Below are 22956 nucleotides of genomic sequence, written 5' to 3'. Positions count from 1 at the left end.
ACTGTATCAATAAAATCATTTTTCCCAGTTAATGCAAACATAGGTATAACCTGTACTTGAAGTGGAGAACTGATTCAAAATGATAATAGTCATTTGCCCTTTTTATTTTGTACATGGATTGAGATGTCTGTATATCCCCTCCAGATGCAAGACTAAGAGTCAAAAATACCCTTAGGTCATAAATGGGGTCAGACTTGGTGTCAAAACTGGGGATCAAATTAAATATTATAATGCAAACTTGAGGGTAAAGGGAAACCCTATATACTGCATCAAAGGTAATGAATTGTAACCTAAGTTGCACAAGCATTATCATTTCAACCCTGGGAGAACATTGGGTTTTACAGGAATAAGGTCAAAAGGTGGTCAAAATGAACCTTGTACACTCTGTAGACTCCAAGTAGAACAGTCAATGTCTGAAGTAAAATGCTAACTGAAAATTTCAGCTTTGGCTGGTATCTAAAATAATGTTGCTCATTCACTGCAATCCAAGTAATGCTCATATGACTATATTTTATGATATGATACCAGTCATTTTTATTAATGCAGGTGGGAAAATAAAACTTTGGGCTGCAATTTTTCACTGCTTGCTAGTGTCTGAAGCTAAATTTTACAAGTTTTTTTCGAGTAGGCCTTAATAAACAAATGCAGAAACTTGCAAACTTTTACTTTTCAATTAACTGCAGCAAGCACTGAGCCACACAAAAACTGAACACCAAATTAGATAATCCGGTGTATAAATTTATGAAACAATGGGAGAATATGAACAGAATAATGCTTTTAAAACTAGCAGAAAAATATACAATACAAAATGGTCATGGCCTGCAAATCAAGACCACATAAATCAAAACCCAAAATCTTACGGAAGTGATGATGATGATAATGATAATGATGATGATGATGTAGGATAAGCAACTGCTGATCTGTCTTGCTTTTCCAATATATACTGGTTTGACAATCATGTATTTAACAAACACCTTTAGGATAATTAACAAAATTCTTGAATTCTGTTATGCACCACTTAGGTAACATCTTAACCAGCACCAGTGATTCCTGTTGTTTATATTTGCCTTAATATATAGCACTATCTCAACAACCATGCAGGAAGTGATCAAAAATGGGTTGAATCACGTTAATGGCTGAGTAAAGGATGGGATTCTGAAAGATTTTACACAGCATGCAACCAAATCCAGAGGCAGTAATGCAAAGTCTGTCACATCGCATACTATGATAAAGTTTGTAGTTTTAAATGACACACATATCTGTAAGACATTATTTTAAAAATGTCATTTTAATTAAAAACTACCTCTGATTCCACTCCCAAGGACCATGGTGCGAAGACTGACATCACTCATGACCAACATAACAAACTGTTCTGAATTTACACCATGCCATTTATGAGATTTGGTAACTGACTAACAGATGGGGCCCCCATGTGGCAGAGTGGTCTAACGCGCTCTCGGTTACAGATCACTGACATCTCACCTCTGTCTGCGTTGGTTCGAGTCTAGGATTCAGCCAAATGTGGGTATGTGAGAAAACTTGCCAGGAGCTTCTCGTGGGTTGGTGGTTCTTCCTTTTTTTTTTTCCAGGTTTTTCCTCCACCACTAATACTGGCTGCCATGCATAGCCTATCATGTGCTGAAAATGGCATTACACCCCACAACAACAACGACTGACAGATAGACAGATAGAAGGTGCCACAATATTTGCCACTAAAGAATGGGGACAATAATAATTACTGAATCCTGTATAGCAATGTCCCATTATTACGACATGATGCAGCTGAATGTATTGACAACTGAAGGATAATTTCTCACGACAGATATCAAATTACTATGGATTACAAGGTTTCATTAACACATTGACCCCTGGTGACGAGTTAACGTGGCAGGAGGTAGCAGTCTACTGCCGAGCTCTGTAGCATCATGGTTATGCATGATACACTAAAGTGGGTTGTATTATAAAAAGGTAGACAGATGTAGCTCTACAATGATACCAAATAATCTGGAAGTTCTAGTTGCACTACAAAATACAGAAGGAAAAGCCTCCTTTTTTGGACCCAATTTCTTTCTACCCAAAATTGGCCTGTGGTTGGAATCTGATTTATTATCTGGATTTTAGACTTTTTGGTCTCAGATCTAAGGCAGACCAGTATGAATTGCAAACAAAAAGATGAACCTTTGCAAAAATTAGGATAAGATGGGCATATGGAATAAAGAGTGGTCTCGATACAAAAATAATGGGTCTGTTAAGCAACAAAAAAAAAAAAAAAAGGAACTCCAACTTTTACCCTTCTGCTCATGCGTGAGCCAAATAGCCAATGAAAAACTATATTTCTAACACAACTAGGCAGTATGTTATTGAAAGAACACCTGGGATTTGGTGTTTTCAAATGTATTCAGAAATAGCTTTCAAAATGTGTTTCCTACTCGAATTTCAGGCGAAAATGACAAAAACCTCCTGGGGTTAATGTGTTAAGAATGTTGCTTTAAAACAATGTTAAATGCTAATATACATAATGAGAACAAGAACTCAAAGCACACATGCACATATATATTGCATTTCTTGCTCGACTCCCTAATCTGTCCAGAAGGAGAAGTCAATTCAAGTTGAGTTTGACCCCTGTGATAAATGAGATTAACAAGACTAGACTGTACAAGCTGTGAAAATACATTTCTGAATATGAAACAAAGTAGCTATTAATTAGCATTACCGGCCTGTGACCATGATTAGACAGGTCAGTGTACGTTATTGGTACAAAGTACCCAGTACCTGGATATCTGATTATTCAGAAGAAAATGTATAAAATGAAACATTTCAACCAATGTTAGCAATTTATTTTGTTTAGTAGAATTTTTTTCTATCAATACAAACTATATCGGAGAGAAATTTATTGTTTTAAAAACTGACCTCAATTAACTAATGATCATTCCTTTGTTGTTGCTGTAGGGTTTAATGCCATTTTCAGCACAAGATAGGCTTTATATGGGAAGTATAAATGGTGAAGGAAGAACAGGGGAAACCCCGGAAAGAACCAACGACCCATGAGAAGCTACTGGCAAGCTTTCTCACATAGCCACACTGGCCGAAGCAGAGACTCGAACCCACACAGACAAAGGTGAGATAGCAATGATCCATAAAGGTGAGTGCTTTAAACAAATCGCCCCATTGCGGCCACTCATTCCTTTGTAATCAGGATGCAAAAACTCTAACCCCAAATTGAGAAAAAAATTATATTAAGCGAAAATTTTACAAAATCTGATTTTATAACATTGCTCTAAGTAAGGATAGAATCATCATCCACATTTTGGAATAGTCTCTGTACATGTAGAGTATATAAGAAGGCATCCAAATGAGGTTAGAATAACCCACATTTTTGCACTGTCCCATGCTATAAATCTCAGAACACATGCCAAATATTAACATTAACAGGATTGTTACAGTAATTGTGGATTCCCAGATCAAAGACCATTTGCAACAGTACAACGCACACAAATTTTAGTGTATGAGCTAACTTCACGATAATGGATTTTCATAAATCACTTATTTATTTGCAGATTCTGTATAAAAAAATGACAAAATATATGCAAGTATTATATTTTAGGAAGCACTGGAGGACAGAAATTTTCAGCAAACAATTTGTGATGCTAAGATTCCAGGTTAAATGTCAAACTAATGAGGCCAAACAAAATGAGTTTCCAGATGGACAACCATCCCTGTTTTTCACTGCCAAACCTAGCACTTTTTCCCCACATAGTTAAAAAAATAATCCAAAAAATCACAACAAATTATTTAATATATATAATGTACAACAAATATTATAAAAAAACAACAACAGCCTGCCTACCTAACTTTTACAACCAATGCAATAGGAAACATATTTTCTTTCTTGGAACATGTGAAAAGATGGACCATGGATGCAGTTTACAACGACTACTGGTAGTTTTGTATTACTTCTTGTGCCAGATTAAAGCAACCATATTTCATCCTTTTTAAGAAGTGTTAATACCTAAAATCTACATTTTGACAATAGGTAATTTTCCAACATTTTATGCTGTGTACTTAAAAACCGCACTTCATGATGAGTCTTAAATCCAGCCAAGTCCAAACTATGATTTATGGTAATTAGCATATCTTACATAATGCATTTTAAAATAATTTTAAAGAGTGCATGGTGTAATTATGGATTTGTACGCACTTATTTCTATTTATAAAAATCATGCTGAAAAAAATCAATACAATGACTGAAAATCAGGCAAAAGATTTTCAAACCCTTCTGTCTTTCACGAAACCCTTATATATCCAGAAAATCCCCTAATATTTTACATATATATAGTTACGCCAATTTTCAGTACAGGAATACATGCCAAGAGGGGTGTTAGCTGAATCCCACAAGTGAAGGCATTACAGTGCATATGGAACATGTTTTTTTTTGTGTCAACATCTTCAACAGAAACAGAATTTTAAACAAAGAGATATATCCGAATGTGTGCAGCAATTATTAAGGCAAATTTAAACAACAGGTTATGATGAAAAATGTTAGGCATTAGAAGTTAATCTAAAATGCAGGGCTGAAAAAATCTCTCATCTAGCAATCCAAGTTGAAGATTTTCTGCACAAGCGAAACTCTGTCATTTTCCCAGAATTTTAAGATCAACTATGAAGAAAATGAGTTCCATAAAACAGTTTTGCCTGTGAATGGAGACAAAGCTTTCTGCTCAAGTGAGCAGGAGGATAGGAATCCTATGTATATTGTGGAAGTAATATTTGACATACAGTAACAGTATGATGTATATTAAAATAAGACATGGACCAAGTAACTATGGCTGAATCTTCATCAAGATGACCATTATGACTGCCACCCCCCAAAAAAGCCATATCTTTGTCTCATCATTCATAGGCAAAACAAAAGTAGGATTTTGTGGTTATTCTTCAAGAATCTCCAATCAAGGCCAGAAGAAACATTTTTAAAGCTCTAAAGAACAACTTACTTCTCTTCGGCTCTCAGGTCCTTGCTGAAAATTCAAGCATTGGCACTCCAGTGAATCTAGCGATGTTATGTTCAGTTATATAAAATTCATTTGCACATGAAAATTTTTGTATTAAATCCAGCTCATATTCAGTGTAATCTCTAGGATTCATTCAACTTTGTGAAATGAATGAATCTCACTTTAAAAATGAATCTGAGCATTAAAATTGAGTATACTAAACCAGAAATATTCATTTATTTTAACAAAACTCATCTATCATGTAAGATGTTGACTTGCAGATAATACCACCATCAAATGCTTACCAAATGACTTTAAAATATGAGCAATCCCACACTTTCACTGATTATCTACACGAAGTTCTTAAATGCATTTTACCAACTGCACTTTTCAAGGCTGTGTAATGAAACATGCAGTTTTTGGTATTCTGTGGTAATGTCTTGGCTGTCACTTGTCAAGGATGTGCAATGAAACATGCAGTTTTTAGTATTCCGTGGTAATGTCTTGGCTGTCACTTGTCAAGGATGTGCAATGGCAGAAATGTAGTTTTTGGTATTGAGTATTGTGTATTCAGTGGTGTGTGTGTGATTTGGCTTTTTAACGTAGCTTTAACAATTTTTCAGTCATATTGGTACGATGTCTGCAGTTTGGCAGTTTATAGTGATGTCTAGCACTGGGGCATCATGTCGCATGTCCCACCCAGTCACATTATCCTGATACCAGGCCGACCAGTCATAACACTAACCTCGTATTGCTGATGCCAAGCGAGGAAGCTGTTAGTACCATTTTTATAAGTCTTTGGTATGACTCAGCTAGGGATCGAACCCACAACCTCCAGCATCTGAGGCAGATGCTCTAACCACCAGGCCACCTGAGTGGTCTTGTATTCAATGGTAATGTCTTGGCTGTCACATGGCAATGCTGTGCAATAGCAGGCATGCAGTTTTTACTATACAGTGGTAATGTCTTGGTTGTCACTTGTCCAAGCTGTGCAATGGCTGGCATGCAGTTTTTGGTATCCAGTGGTAATTTCTTGGCTGTCAATTGTCCAAGCTGTGCAATGGCAGACATGTAGTTTTTGGTATCCAGTGATAATGTCTCGGCTGTCACTTATCAAAGCTGTGCAATGGCTGGCATGCAGTTTTTGGTATCTAGTGGTAATGTCTTGGCTGTCACTTGTCGAGGTTGTGCAGTGGCAAACATGTACTTTTTTAGTATTCAGTGGTAATGTCTTGGCTGTCACTAGTCTAGGTTGTGCAATGGCAGACATGCAGTTTCTGTTATTCAGCGGCAATGTCTAGGCTATCACACGGCATGACGTGCAATGCAAACTTGCAGTTTTTGGTACTCATTGGTAACGTCTTGGCTGTCACTTATCAAAGCTGTGCAATGGCAGGCATACAGTTTCAACTATTCAGTGGTAATGTCTCTATTGTTATATACAGCTCTAAATTAAATTCATACAAAATAGTGTCCTACTCATAAAATATGATTGCTGACAAAGTGGCAATGATAAAGATTAAAAAAAAAAAACACAACTTCTATGCTAGTTATTTCTCATAGTTGTTAAAACATATTGAACTGTTATCTTTTTAAAGATACTATTGTCTCCCTTAAAAAACTGAAATTTCCCCTTTATGGGAATGCCATTTTGGGAATTCTCCCTCTGGTGGAAATCTTCTAAAAATCACTGCATAATAAAAAAAAATTGATGAAGAATAAATTTGCTAAAGTGTGCAAAATGACAACCCTTCTGTGTGAAACTTTACAGAATGGCTTCAGATTGATAAACAGGCAAGTAAAAAAAATGAGACTTGAATTTAAGTTGTCATAAACTTTAAAAGGAAACACTTTTTTGTACTTATAAAACAACACACCTTATTCTGGATATCCTGCCAGAACCACCATCAATTTTGTTTACAACTAAATGTACATACAGTGCATTGTAAGTTTTGTTACTGAAAACAAATGTTCTCACAGTTTAATTTACTTTCAGATTTAAATGCAAGCCGATCACAGTTTGATGGGCTGAGCAACACTAATCATACTGCATGAAACTTTAATTCATATTTGTTGTTGGTTGTTGATCTACATGTTGAATGGAAAATGACATAACTTGTTTTTAAAAACAATATCATACAGAAGTGGCATTAGCAACTGAAGGTCAAGTTAAGTGGCATTAGCAATTAAGTTAAGTGGCAATAGCAATTGAAGGTCAAGTTAAGTGGCATCAGCAACAGAAGGTCAAGTTAACCTGAAATGAGCTGCAGATCTTGCGTTATTTTAACATTAGTCTACACTCATTATCCAACAACATTTATTATAGTAAATACTTGTTTTATGAATTACTGTTCTTTCCAAACAAATCAATAATTGAATGACAAATGGTGATTATGCATGAATTTTATCATTAGTTCAAAATAAATATCATCTTCCTCACTGTATGGAGTGACTTTAAGCTCCAAGATATATTACACTAATGACCATCAATTTATTTAACATTGGAACTAACATTGCAGACTACCACAATCATTGATGTTTCTATGACCAGGTACATTGTTTTAAAATACACATTCATATGCATCTTATAGTTTGTACACCTTTAGCAACCTGGGTCAACAGAGACATGGATGGACAGCCACAAATGAAAAGTAGTAGACTTATTTTCTGATTATTCTGAAAAAATAGCATCCAGAGGGAACACATGGTCATGTCTTGGGGACAGAGGAGAAAAAGGAGCCAATGCTCATTGTGCAACACACACAAACACACAGGTTCTCAATAGATGTGGATCCTCAGGTTTTTACCCCTGGAATTTAGATTTAAAGTATTGCTGATACATGGAAATTATAAAATATGCATTTTTATGTTCCACATTGATTTGGACGAAGCATTAGTCCAAATTACCCTTCATTCACCTCAGTCATAATTTCCTACTTAGTGCAAGCTGACCATTACACTGCTGTTGGCTACAGTGCACTGTTTTAGAACTTAGCAGCCAATAATATCACACCTATGCAAAATGAAATTGAACTGGCAGAACTAAAATATGACGTGATTCTTAGGATGGCATAAATGAATCAAGCTTGGAGATTATCTTTTACGTTTACAATTGTCTGAGGAATCAAGTACGACTTGATTAACATTTGATCCATTATCAGCATTTGTTTGGTTGCCCATCAATATACATTTGATTCTACTGGCAGCAGAAAACAAATACTGTTTTAAAGGCCTTCTACTGGATATACCTTTTACAGCTGAAGTCTACCCTGCCACTTTGGGAGTAACAAAATGAACACTACTATTAGTATTGTTTTAAGATCAATCAATATATTTGGGCATTCTATCTTCACACACAGAATCCAGTGGGAACCAGTTTAGTGCAGACAGGAAATCTTAAACCAGTTGCTGAGTAATTGGATTAGGAGGGCTTATGTGTGTACAACAAGCTACTAATTGATTACCTTTCTGTTGTAATTTTAGAATTGAAGACTTTTGCCATTTAATAAAAACCGACCGACCTTTGATGGAGGTGAGAGAGAAAGGAGATCACACAAAAAATGATTCCGGCACAAACACTTGAGCTGCTTATCTGATTTTGTTATTGTTGAACACATTAACCCCTGCTGCCCCGATAACTCGTCTTACTTTACCTCCCTCATCTCCCGAGTGCCTCAATAACGTGGCTGAGTTTACCGAGCTTGTATCTTGGGTGCCGAGATTGAGTGGCAGGATTTGTCTAGGCCTGTATCCCACACGAAGAGTTAAATCAGGGCAAACCAATGATTTGAAGTCATTTCCTAATTATGCAGGCAGTTTAACCAATACAGTTTTAGCTTACATAGAGTGAACATTGCTGAACAAAGGGATTAAAAAATGTGATTGAGATAGCAGCAGAAATAGTGAAAATATTTAGATCTGAAAATGATACAAATTGATGAGAATCAGCCACTTGGGAGCAGACTTTTACATCACAGATTCTAATGGATAATTTGCAGGATTTTCATCAGACGAGATTGATAGTGACATCGAAATAGCTGTTGGAGATAACAGCGGTAGTGATGAGAATGAGAATGTTGAAGAGGATGTAGAACAAGAAAATGAAAGAGCTGATCGTAAATGATAGAACACACATTGACAAGAGGCCATACACAGGACCAGCACAAGGGCCAACAACGAATTTAGACCCTGATGCAAATGAATTTAATTTTTTGGAGCTTTTTTTCCAGCATTTTTATTTCAGCTGACTGTAGATAAGACCAATCTCTATCCAAGATGAAAGCAGGAGGAGAAAGAAGACCCACACCGGAAAGATGTTACAAAGAGAGAAATTAAAGCATGGATGGAGATGAGAGTTTTTATGAGTATTCTTCAGCTCCCTAAGACAGCCATGTACTGGTCAACAGATGCCCTATTTGGAAACCTAAGTGTGAGAGTAATCATGAGGAGAGATAGGTTTGATATAATATCACAATATTTTCATTTAAATGATAGTCATCATAATCCTCCCAGGCTTCAACCAGGTCATGACAAGCTGCATCATGTGAGGCCAGTGTATGATGCCATTCAAAACAGCTGCTTGGAAAACTACAATCCTCATCAAAACATAAATGTAGATAAAATTTTGAGGCAGGTTGGCTTTTCACCAGTATCTACCAGCCAAGCCATCAAAGTATGGGATCAAGGTCTGGATGAGGGCTGACCCAATGAATGGCTATACCAATGATTTTCAAGTCTATACAGGTAAGGATGCAGGTACCAGAGAAGTTGGATTAGCAACACATGTCATTATGGACCTAACACAAAAGATTTGGGAAAGAAACCATATAGGAAATGTACACAATTATTTCACCAGTCCAGATTTATCACAGAAGCTTCTACAGAAAGGTACATATGCATGTACAACCATAAGATTTAACAAAAGAGGATATCCTAATAAAAGACATTAGGGTTCAAGGGGGGAATTCAAAACAGTACAGCGAGGGGAATTAACAGCCTGTGTTCGGATGGACAAGAAGCACATCTATACTCTATCAACAGCAGAAGATCCAGCAGCCAAAGAGAGGGCAGTAAAGAGCAAATCCAGAAATGGAGAAGTCAGGGACATCAGAGCACCATCTATGGTGCCAGAGACAATAACATGATGGGAGTGGCCACTGCAGACCAGCTGAGAACACAGTACAATATATATAGAGCAGCCAAAAAAGTGGGTGTACCTGTTTTTGTTTTTGTTTGATATCACAGTTACCAATGGATTCATACTAATGAGAGAATCAGAACATCATGTCAAGCGGAGCAAGAACAGACAGATAAAAGCACACAGATTAGTTGATTTTAATATGAATCTGGGAAAATTACTTATTGGAGATTGCCAGGAAAGTGATATAGCAGCACTAGCTACAAACACCGGAGGCCACTATCCTAAGAATTGTGAAAAGAGGGGAAGATGTCAACAATGCAGTAAACAAAAGTGACGCTGGGAAGTTATGAATACGAGTATTCATTGTAATGTTCATTTGTGTGTGGATTGTTTTAAACCATATGTAGATCATTTTAAGAATCGTTAAATAAATGTTTGGGAAATAAATTTTGTTAGCATGAGTGTTATAATTCAAGGTTTGTTATGTGTGTGAGAATTCTAAGGAAGAAAGGTAAGTAAAGAGCAAGTAAAATATGTCCATCCATTCACAGGATGTTAAGTTTACAAGAGAGATGACAAGTCGAATTTCAGTGTACACAAAATATAATTATTTCATGCATTGATGGTGTTAATAATTCAGTGTGAATTCATAAGGGATTTTATGGATTATTCATGGCAAGAGAAGCAAATTGGTAAGTACATCATTTGCTTTTACCTTTATGCATGAGTTTTATTTCTGCATGTAATTTTTAATGAGAACTGCAGTGCCACATTTCAGCTTAATTAAATGAATACAAAAAAAAAAAATGTATTGCAAGTAGCCCCCTTTTTAAAAATCTGCAAGCCAAGTGCTGTCAGCAAGTCTCAGGGATACAGGCACTGGTAAGGCTAACACTGCTCTAGGTGATCTCTGCAAGTACATGTATGCTGTAGGGGAATGCCTAGCTGTTTGGCTCAGGGGTTAATGTGTTAAATGTTACTGCATTGCGCAAATTGGAAGGCTTCAAGAGTTGACACATAAGCTGGAACACTACACATGGCACATTCTGGGACTCTGTGAAGTTAGAAGGAAATCCCTAGGAGAACACTAAACCGAAGATGGGCATATATTATACTATAGTGGAGAGTGTGACAAGTCCATAAATGGGGTAGGCTTCCTTGTAAACAAAGCCATCATGGGATCTGTGCTTGAATTCTGCCCCATATCTAGCAGAATCATTTCCATTCGTCTGAAAGCATCTCACTTTAACATCACAATTATTCAAGTCTATGCTCCAACTACCGATGATGATGATGAAGAAAATAGAAGAGTTTTACAACAAACTACAGGGTATTCTAAACATGGTCAGCAAAAAAGACATCCTCGTCGTCCAAGGAGACTGGAATGCCAAAGTTGGCAAAGATGCTCTAAAAGACTGGGACGTACATTGTGGACCTTCTTGCAATGAGCTTACCAACGAAAGAGGGTGACGGCTGCTCGAGTTCGCAAGCTACAACAACTTGGTACTAGCCAACACCCTGGGACAACATAAAGCTTCACGATGCTGGACATGGCACTCACCAAATGGAACCCATCACAACCAGATCGACTACATACTGGTTCAAAACCGTTACCGATCTGGCATCAATAGAGCAAAAACAAGGACATTCCCAGGTGCTGATGTTGGGAGTGATCACGACCTCGTGATTATGAACTTCCGAGTGAGGCTGAAGAAAATTAACAAGCCATAGAACATCAGGCTCAAATTCAACCTTGAACAACTGAAGGACCCTAACATCTGCAAGTCATTCCAAGCCACAATTGGAGGAAAATTTGTTCCACTCCTTGTGATGGATGCTGATGTCAATGAGATGACAGACACCTTCAACAGAGTCATGACAGCAGCTGCCAAGGACATCATTGGCCTCCATCGCCCAAAGAAAAAACCCTGGGTTACAGAAGAGATTCTGAAGTTGTGTGATGCCCGAAGAGAACTAAAAAACACCAGACACACAACAAGGGTAATGGAGTACCGAGAAATAAACAAGAATATCAGAAAAAACCTGAGCAAAGCAAAAGAAAATTGGATTGGACAAAAGTGCACAGAAATGGAGAACAGTCTGATAAAGAATAACAGCAAAAAGGCATTCCAAATTGTGAAAGACCTAACCAGACAGAAACAACCAAGAGTCAGTACCATTCAAGACAAAAATGGAAAATGCCTCACAGAAGCAAGTGACAATGCAGAAAGATGGACTGAGTATTGCAAAGAACTCTACAACCATCTGTCCACAGGAGACCCAGATGTGCTTGAAGTTCCAAACTCCTCAAATGATGATGACTTCCCCATTCTCAAAGAAGAGGTAAAGTCAGCAATAACAGCACTGAAGAATGGAAAGGCAGCTGGAGTAGACAACATCCCAGCTGAACTTATCAAGAATGGGGGAGAATCAGTGAAAGAGCTACTAACAAAAATCTGCAACAAGATCTGGCAAACAGGTGAATGGCCAACACAATGGACCCAGTCACTGATTATAACACTTCCCAAAAAAGGCAATCTCCGGCTGTGTCAAAATTACAGAACTATCCGTTTGATCAGCCATGCTAGTAAGGTAATGCTGAAGATCATCTTGAACAGACTGAAACCACAAGCAGAAGAAATAATCGCTGAAGAACAGGCCGGGTTCCGGAGTGGAAGAAGCACAACAGAACAAATATTCAATCTCACGGTTCTGTGCAAAATGTACTCGCAACACCAACAAGACATCTATCATGTGTTCATAGATTTCAAAAAGGCCTTTGACAGAGTGTGGCATGAGGCATTGTGGGCCACAATGAAGAAGTATAACATGGGTCAAAAGTTAACCAATACCATCAAGCAGCTGTACGCCAAGGCTACCAGTGCAGTAATTGCCCAAGGTTCTGTGGGGGACTGGTTCCAGCCAACAGTGGGAGTGCGTCAAGGCTGTCTCCTGTCACCCACGCTTTTCAACATCTACTTAGAGCGCATCATGAGTGAAGCCCTGGAAAACCACTGTGGGACAGTCAGCATTGCAGGGCGTAACATCACCAACCTCCGCTTTGCAGAGGACATTGATGGGCTGGCAGGCAGTGAAGATGAGCTTGCCACCTTAGTGAAGAACCTGGATGAAACATCCTCCAGATTTGACATGGAGATAAGTGCTGAGAAGACAAAGCTGATGACAAATAGTGGCAAACAAATCTCAGCCAAGATTAAAGTCAGCGGACATGAACTGGAAACAGTGAGCCAGTTCAGATATCTTGGTTCCATAATCACTGAAGAGGGATCAAGAGCAGAAATTTTGTCAAGAGCAGCACAAACAATGGCAGCTATGTCAAAGCTAAGACCCATCTGGAGAGACAAGAATATCTGTCTGAAAACTAAAATCAGACTATTGCGAGCTCTAGTCATCTCAGTCTTTTTGTACTCATGTGAGGCATGGACCCTGACAGCAGAAGTACAACGAAGAATCCAGTCACTTGAAATGAGATGCTACAGAACCATCCTTGGCATCTCTTACATGGACCACATCACAAATAAAAAAGTGTGTAACACCATCAGGCGCAAAGTAGGCCAATATGAGGATCTCCTCACCACCGTCAAAAAGAGAAAGCTGAAATGGTATGGCCATGTCACTAAAGCCAACAGTCTATGCACAACAGTCCTGCAGGGCAGCATCCAGGGTGGCAGAAGGAGAGGTAGACAGAGAAAAAAGTGGACTGACAACATCACAGACTGGACCAGGAAAAGTTTTGAGGAGACACAGGCATTGGCACATGATCGAGACAAGTGGAAGGAACTGGTCAGATGTTCAGCAGCACAGTGCCTCGACGACCACACTAGGTCATGAGACTGCTGCTGCTGCTGATGATGATGATGAATTGTTTTTGAGAATATTTAAGAGCAGTTGATATATGATCTCAGTTCATGTCAAAATCATGAAGCTTTATCCAAATGCTCCAGAAACACTGGCTAATAAATACAACACTTGGGATTACATCTATGTCCAACTCAGAAACTTTCTCAACAAAATTAACCTAGATTTGAGGAGTACTAGATAGTAGTAAGCAAACCTTAAAAACCAGCCACAAGAAAAATGAAGTTTATGATCTTTCTTGCAGTATTAGCATGGCCGCTTTCTCACTGCCAGATTCTAATGATACAGAAGACATTTGCCATGCTTAACAAAATAAAGTCATTCAAGGGAAATGAGGACCAGAAAACTATAAGAAACCTGTTAAGTGTTAAACTTCAAATTAAATTTTTAAACAATTCAATCATTAAAACAAATTAATCACCAATAAAAACACAACTCAAGTTTATCTACCACCGTGGACAAATGGCTTCTGGGGCTGCCATATTTTCCAAAGTTTTGTCTCATTGACCATAATCTGATGGTTAGACAAACACGAGTGGGTGAAATGACTAACTGATCATGATGTATCAATACTTTTGCCATACCAGTACACACACTATTACAAGTGGTGGACAACTGACACAAAACGACACTTACCCTATACAAGTTACTTTAATATTCAGCAGTCATGAATAATTATTACTTGTTTTACCTCTTTATTCTTTAAACTGAGAATTCGTCTGAGACAGGCATCATAAGCGCATGCACTCATTTTGGTCAGTAAAATTGAAAAACCTACTAACAATATCCACTCACCTTCTACAAATTAGCACAAGGTGACAATGTTTGTAATGACCCCCTCCCCAACGGTGCAGATGCTAATCAGCATATCTCAACTGCATGTTCAGCATAATATATGTGTTCCCCATGTATAATGAAGTACCTGACTCAACATTAAGTAGACACTTTGACATAAGTTATTCTGTTCATTTGTATCTTGTCTACTTGGGTGTAAACTAATGGCTATAGTTACATCATCTCATACAGTGAAATATGTTGCACTGAATTCTGCATGGTGGTTATTGTTTGTTCTACTCTACAAAAAGCACTGATCAGAACTTAATACAGCTTATTCTCTGCATGACACAAAGAAAGTAGTGGCAAAGCAACATACATGTATAAATTTTGCACAGAAGTGGTTATTATATGTTCTGTAAAAGTACTTACATTGTAAGCAAATTTGGAATGTTTAATTTTATGCAAAGAGATGTAATCAGTTACTGAAGGTGCTAATGGTAAGGGCAGGAGTGGGTGTCCAAATTTCAGACTGCATGAGTTTGTAAACGTACGTCCATATTTATTTTTTTAAAGAAGGGAAGCAGGTGTTGTCAATAGTTTTCCTTCTTCACTAAAACAAACAAATGCCTGTGGCCAAAGCAGTTGTTTTCAATTTGCAGGAAGTACAATGTAATCGATTGTATTGGCATTCACTCTCCCACATTCAGACTTGATCTAGATGAGGTTTTCCATGCACATGGCTATTGAACCATTTCTTCTGTTTTAATGATCACCATGTCTTCCATGAAACTGGTAATAAGATATATTTTAAATTATTCATGCAAAACAAATGATGTGGTGACCAAGATGAGTCATGTCCATCTGACACAGATGAATGACCTAGAAGGTTCAATTAACCCCTGGTCACGTGTTTACGTGGCTAGAGGTAGTAGCCTACTGCCGAGCTCTGTAATGTCAAGGTCATGTAAGATACACTGGGTGGTATTATAGAAAGATGTAGCTCTACAATGATACCAAATAATCTGGAAGTTCTAGTTGCACTACAAAATACAGAGAGAAAAACCTCATTTTTTGGACTCGAATTTTTTCCACCCAAAAGTCGTCTGTGGTTGGAATCTGATTTTGTGTCTGGGTTTTAGACTTTTTGGTCTCAGATCTAAGGCAGACCAGTATGAACTGCTAACAGACAGATGAACCTCTGCAAAAAGTAGGATAAGATGGGCATTTGGAATAAAGATTGGTCTTGATATGAAAATAATGGGTCAGTTAAGCACAACAACAACAAAAAACTCCAACGTTTACCCTTCTGATCATGCACGACCTAAATAGCCAATGAAAAACAATGTTTCTAACACAACTAGGCATTACGTTACTGCAAAATCACCTGGAAGTTGCTTTCTTAGGATTATTTCAAAATGTGTTTCCTACTCGGATTTCAGTTAATGTGTTAACACTACTGATGACTAACAGGTAGTCTCTTTGATAGTATTTTTGTTACCTTTTGAAAGATGAGATGGGCATATAAACAGATGCCAAGTCTATGTCTATCTCTATGTCTTTCTTTTATCTTTATACTGGACAAACAACCAGTATGTCAACACTCATAAACAACATACAGACCTCCTAAGTGTGGAAAGCTATAAAAATGTATATGTATATTGATAGTGTATTGTGGGCTGTGTAGTGTGAGTCATATTCACCCACAGCACATATGGGACATTTCACCATACAAACATACATCAATAACTGATAGCAAGTTAATCCAATCAAGTCATGATTGATTTCATATTCCTTTAATTATGGTAAACATCAAAGATAATCTCAAAACAATCTAACCTTGATTCAATCATGCACCCCTAAATGTGACCTTGGTGACCTCATACTATTAGCTCATGCCAGGTCATACTGATTTAACACAGGTGCAATAATACTGGTCAATTAGCATACAGTAAATTTGTTATGTACAGTGCCTGCTCAATAGAAAATTATGTCCAGTCAACTGAAGGGTAATTAAGAATGATGTTCTGACCCATATCAGAAATGGGTCAAATTCCAAGCCCAAATGCTGAAGGTATGCTTCTACTGAGAACCCGACAAATTAATATTTTTTAAGGCAAATTTAAAAAAATCAATGTTTTTTTTATTTGCCTCTTTTACCACCAAATATTCTGCACAGAACAAAGATTAAGAATGCATTGTCATGTGACAACTGGTATTATTTCATATTATGACTTTTTTTTCAAAACAAAATTAATGCAAAATATATATTTAGGGTCTGCAAAGAATAATTAAGTATGGTCAGGTAACCTGACCAAACAAGGGAGGGGTGGGGTTGATACTGCACTCAAGCGGGGGCCTCAAAATCATGCTTACACTACAATAATCTATAATTTACTGACAAAAGCTATATTTGGACAATCATTATCCACAATAGTACTGGTAATGGGGTCTCTGACATTTGGAATATCTGCAAGCAAAAATAAAAATGTTTCCGGTCTGCTGGGTGTCACTGTTTCTCACTGCTGACCCTAGCACTTTTTCTAAATAGGTATAAAAAAAAACATTAAAATAAACATTCCTACCCTAATTTTAAAACTAGTGCAGTATGAAACAAACATTTTTTGTAGGCCTTAAATGTTGGCAAGCAATCATTCCAGCCTATATAATGTGATGTTTTCCACGTGTAAATCAGTTTCCTTGATTATCTACTTATTAAAAGCAGTGTTGCATCTTGAGCAAGCCATGGGCATATTCTCTCCCCTTCCACAAACTTTCCCAGACCCTACAATATATACAAGTCCCTGTATCTTGATCATTACAGGGAAAAGAGGTACATAAAGTTCCCCTACCAAATGCACTTGACAAAGCCGTACATGGACAACTATTTTATTTTATGGTTATTTCTCTGCTGTTACATGCAGTTCTAATGCATCTGATGTCGTTCCATTGCCATAACACATGATTACTGCTTCTGTTCCAATAATGAAGATAAAGAACATTAAGTTTAATCTTTATTCATTAAAAGTCATTTATTATACATTTGTTTAAATGTACCAGAACAGGGCATAGTCATTTACAATGTTCTCGTAAAAGTGAAATGCACCCCCACCCCAACTGACCTGCAAATTAAAATCCTCTTTAAATAAAGTGCTGAGGGGGAAATTCCCCACTAGCTGAAAATGCTTGATAATTCACTGATAATTAAGCATTATACCACATAACTTTGACAAACAGAATTAAGTCAACATTCTTGATCATATTTATCAAATAATTTTTTTGTTCTTTATTTTGAAATTTAGATTTTTTTAAAAAATATATAAATACTAAATAAAATCTGAAAGTGGTAAAATCTTTGTAAAGAGTTACTTTTGAGGACTATATTAATAATCTGCTACAGAACTGCCATCCATTCTGAGTTGTTTACTATGTTCAATTGCCACATACAGTCAATCTGCAATAAGCAGGTACACAAAACATTCCATGCTGGCAGCTTTCAGTAGGCAACTAAGCTAGAATGATGTAAGCCTCAACTCCTGGACCAATCTGAATTCACCTTTCTGGAGTGCTGCCAGGTGATATGAAACTACGATTTAAACTTCCAAATGTGCACCCAGTAATTCTGTACTACCAAATATCATAGACGGTTGCTTATAATCGAATACAATATCATTGGATATAACAAAATAAAAACACAACATACACTGACATTTAAAGACCCAACCAAACATGAATTATGATAACGAGGTATGCGTCATCGTTGATATGATAATTAAGCAACTAAAATTATAAAGCTTGCTCAAATCAGTGGATAATATCGACGACATAGTAAAAGTAAAATTTATCTAAAATGAATGTCTTACCCCGATTCCGATAGAGTCATCTGTTGGAAACTTCAGGATAAACTTACTCCCAGCTTTTTCCTCGGCATCATTCAAGGGTCGGACTCGGCAGATGACTTTGATACTACACTCCCCAACCGAAGGAGGTTCGACTGCTAAGTTAGTTGATGACATTGTGAAATTTATAAAATGGTGCTATAATCTACCGAAGCCAAAGCTATACGCAGAAAGATCACGCAATAAGACTAGCTTGCACAGATGTGCAAGACGGCTGCGCTGTCACTCAGCTTAACGATTCATCATTCATCGATCCAACAAACAGTTAATCGGCACAGAAAAGAAGTCAGATCTCAGTCACAATAAACTCTTGCCTTCTTTTTTGCAAGTTTAATTTATCGTTAGTAATATCTGATTCCACTCAGTACTGACTAGAACTCCTGGCTACTGAAAATACCACCTGAATCTCGTCATTTTTGCTCTTCTGAGCTGTGAGTACCACCTTCCCTCTGCCATTAGCAGCCACGAATTGTGGGTAAAATGACGTCACCACTCTCGATTCAGATGTAATGGCATTCATTCATGCACTTTATAATCCTCATAGTATGGTCTATTTATTTTCTTCCTATCAGAAATAATATTTTACATGTGCTATCGCCATCACCGGTGATGGTTTTTCGTTGTTTAATTTTTTTAATATTTTTTATATATTTTTTTTTTTTTTTGTAGAGCAAATTTCTTCTACGCCATGTCTGTGCAAGACAAGACAGATTTATTTATCTCCCCTTAGAGAATTTAAAAGTACTGGTTCAGACGCGAGTATTGGTAATACATGGTTATAGAGAACCAAACGGAAAGTAACATTTAGCCCACGGGGTTTCATTATGGACCTCTTGAGAATCAAACATGAAAATCCCAAGTTAAAATTCTCCATAGGTTGAAAATATGGATGTTTATAAAGGAATTTAACATTGCCGTAGGTCTTCATCTTTGGCCTCTTGCAAGCCAAACAGGAAATGTTATACTGGAGATAATAATATAGCGTTTCCATGGTGAAAAATGTATAGAGCCGTATTGGTAATATAATCTTTATTTTTTAATCACAATCCAAAGACACCACATGCATTATCCAACCCGTGTTCAGGAAACAACCCCCCCCCCACTCGTCCTTACTAAGTACAAATTGCAGTGGCGTAAATGGCCTCTGGGCGACGATGATGGTGCAAAGGTGTTTGGCGCCCCAAGACCTCTGACGCCCGTGATTTTGACACCCCACGCTACTGTTAATACATCATTTTGACAATGACAGAGAGACTCTATTTCAATAATGAGCCAGACCTCCGAGAAGCTGTGACAGAGAACGTCGTAATACTTGCGAGTTTCGATCTGGTCAGTTGCCCCGAGTCACGGTATTGACAAGACTGAAGCTTAATTGACACATTGCCATAGGGTTAGGGTTAATTGATACATTGCCAAAGGCTTAGGGTTAATTGATACATTGGCATAGGGTTAGGGTTAATTAATACATTGTCATAAGGTTAGGGTTAATTGATACATTGCCATTCCAAATGGATGAGGGCAGAAGATATTTATATAAGCATGTGATTATTTTTCATCAAATAACCTGCATTCGAAATGAGTATTTAAGTGTCTCTGTCGATTCCAACCAACTTGCATACTTTACATCCTATTGTAAACATTTTTTAAAGCGGATAAAGTAGAGATAACAGCCGATTGGTCGAAATGTAGTTAGATTAATGACCCAAAAGTCCTGAAAAAACTTAATAAGTCGCTGTTCTTCAAAACTGACCAATTTTATTTTGGCATTATGGAATTTGGACTACATGTCAAATTTACTTGTCTCCCAAATCGAAGAACCTGACAAATCCAAAACTACACGCCTCCAAAATTGAAGACTTTGACAAAGATACTCAGATCACAATTATTTTGCCAATATAGTCTCTACATCTGTTTCTCAGTACTGGTATGTTAATCTATAGTACCTTCAAAGATCATCTCAGGGTGAAGTTCTTGTTATGTGTTATCTGGCATATTTTGAGAGGATGGACTGTCAACAAAGCAACGTGCAGTGGGTCAAACGTTTCACTTCCGGGTCAGTATTTGTGTCTCATTACTCGCTATGCACTATCACCACAATACATACAGACAACCGCGCCATAATGCTGATATTCTAACGAACAAACAAGTACCTTTAAGCAAATAGTAAAAATGCCTATAGCATAACTATTGTATCACCACCAAAATGAGAGAGGAAAAAATGCTTTAAAATTAGACTGGAACCACATTCGTGGGTATTGAGCCGGAAGTGACAATTGTGAACTGAATCCAAATGTACCAAAAACGCAGTGTCAGTTTGATATTTTGGAAAAACACATGTGAATTTACATTTTTTTTAACGAAGAATGTTACTTAGTTTCAGTTACAGTCAAGACATATATTATACTGACTTTAGCAAGTCACAAATGGTAATTCGACCAAGTGTAACATTCAGACGTGTCCTCCGAACTGGTCGAGTAGAGGTAATATCAAAATTGGATAGTAAATCGCCAAATAGCAGATACGCTTACTTAGCGGCCAAAGCGCAGAGTGTTCCTAAAACTGTGCAATTCTTCGAGCCACTCAGGGTATCTTCATTCTTATGGCACCTATATATAACTCTCGAGTACGGAGGTTTGAACCGAATTGATCATTTAGCTCGAAAGTTGGTGGAAATTAAGACAGCTGGAATTCTTTCAAATGCAAGTTACTGACATTTTTCTGGCGAAAAGTATTACCATTATATATAATAATAATAATAATAATAATAATAATAATAATAATAATGATGAGGACTTTGTATAGCGCCTAATCTTTAGAAGTTCTAAGCGCTTTACAACATTAGACAACACCTATGAGATAAAAAAAATATAATGATATAATTACAACAACAAACACCATGAAATTAGAAAACATTAAAAAACATGCTGAGAATATTTAAGGTAGGAAACATTATTAGGTCTTTAAGTTTGTTCTTGCAGTCGAAATAAGTGAGTTTTGAGAGCTCTCTTGAATGTGATCACTGTGTCTTTGTGTCTAAGTTCAGTGGGAAATTCGTTCCACGTTGCTGGGCCCTGGTATGCAAAAGAACGCTGTCCATATGACTTTGTTTTCATAGTGGAATAATGAGTATACGATTGTCAGAAGAGGAGCGTAAGTATCTTGCTGGTGTGTACACATGGGTGAGGTCGGATAGGTATGTTGGACTAGAGTCCGACAGTGAAACGTAGCACAGAGAACACATTTTGTGTTTGATTCTGGATGGAATGGATAGCCAGTGTAGGGTACAGAGCAGCGGGGAGGTGTGCTCTGATCGTGGTGCTCTAAGTATGATCCAAGCAGCTGTGTTTTGAACTTTTTGAAGTTTCTGGAGCAGATATTGAGATGAACCAGATAGAATTGAGTTACAATAGTCCAGTATTGAAAGTACTAATGAACACACAAGTGTTTTAGTGGCATCAACTGAAAGATATCTGCTAATTGAGCTGATGCGTCTCAGTTCAAGATATGCAGCCTTGCATATATTCATGACATGTTGGTGCAATGTTAGAGTACTGTCCGGAGTAACACCTAGGTTTCGTACTAATTGTGTGAATTTAATGTTGGTGTTGCTGATATTTATTGTTTGAGGTAAAGGATGTGAATGAGAGAGTATCTGTGTTGTGATCAGAATGGCCTCAGTTTTATCATCATTCATCTGCAGCTTGTTACATGTGATCCATGATTTCACATCAGAAATGCACCTCAGTAGTGAATGGGGGCACCCTACGGACAATGGGAATTAGCATTAAAAAACCCCTTGGGCAAATCTACGGACAATGGAAATTTAACATGGAGAAAAATCGTGGGCAAATCTACGGACAAGGGGAATTAACATGGGAATAAATCGTGGGCCACTTTACGGACAAGGGGAATTAACATGGGAATAAATCGTGGGCCACTTTACGGACAAGGGGAATTTAACATGGCGATAAATCGTGGGTCACTCTACGGACAAGGGAAATTTAACATGGGATTTTTTTTTTTTTTAAATTTTTTTAAAAAAAGGGGTAGGCAATTCAAAGACTATCTCTTTTCGAGAAATATGGCTGGCCCTGAAAAGGGCCTTTGGGTTTTCTTCTTCTAATTTCTTCTTTTCCTCCACCAAGTTCTTATTTTATCTCCTACACTCTTCTTCTCTTTCTTTTTTTTCTTCTCCTCCTCCTCTTCTTTCTTCTTCTCTTCCTCCTCTTCTTTCTTCCTCTTTTCATTTTCTTCTTCTTTTTCAATTTTTTCGTTC

The 22956-nt window shown here is 37.4% G+C and overlaps 1 protein-coding gene across 4 annotated transcripts in view; it reads right to left on the bottom strand.

Annotated features, from left to right (window-relative positions):
• Positions 1–19168, bottom strand: part of LOC149780998 (kinesin heavy chain-like) — a 103113-nt gene extending 83945 nt beyond the window's left edge. For 2 of the 4 annotated variants that reach the window (XM_089938108.1, XM_089938110.1), the window contains exons 1-2: positions 18645–19168; positions 4992–5015 (exon numbers count right to left, since the gene is read on the bottom strand). In XM_089938108.1, the coding sequence (XP_089794234.1) occupies positions 4992–5015; positions 18645–18797 (177 nt within the window). In that variant the 5' untranslated portion in view covers positions 18798–19168. The remainder of the gene's footprint in view (positions 1–4991; positions 5016–18644) is intronic. The other 2 variants (XM_089938109.1, XM_089938111.1) reach the window with 1 other exon arrangement.
• Between the last annotated feature and the right edge of the window lie 3788 nt (positions 19169–22956).

Source organism: Sinohyriopsis cumingii, chromosome 16 (assembly GCF_028554795.1).
Source record: "Sinohyriopsis cumingii isolate HCF-2022 chromosome 16, ASM2855479v2, whole genome shotgun sequence".
Classification (NCBI taxonomy): Eukaryota; Metazoa; Mollusca; class Bivalvia; order Unionida; family Unionidae; genus Sinohyriopsis; species Sinohyriopsis cumingii.
The sequence above is the reverse complement of the archived record's forward strand: the minus strand, read 5'-3'. Positions and strand labels throughout refer to the sequence as shown.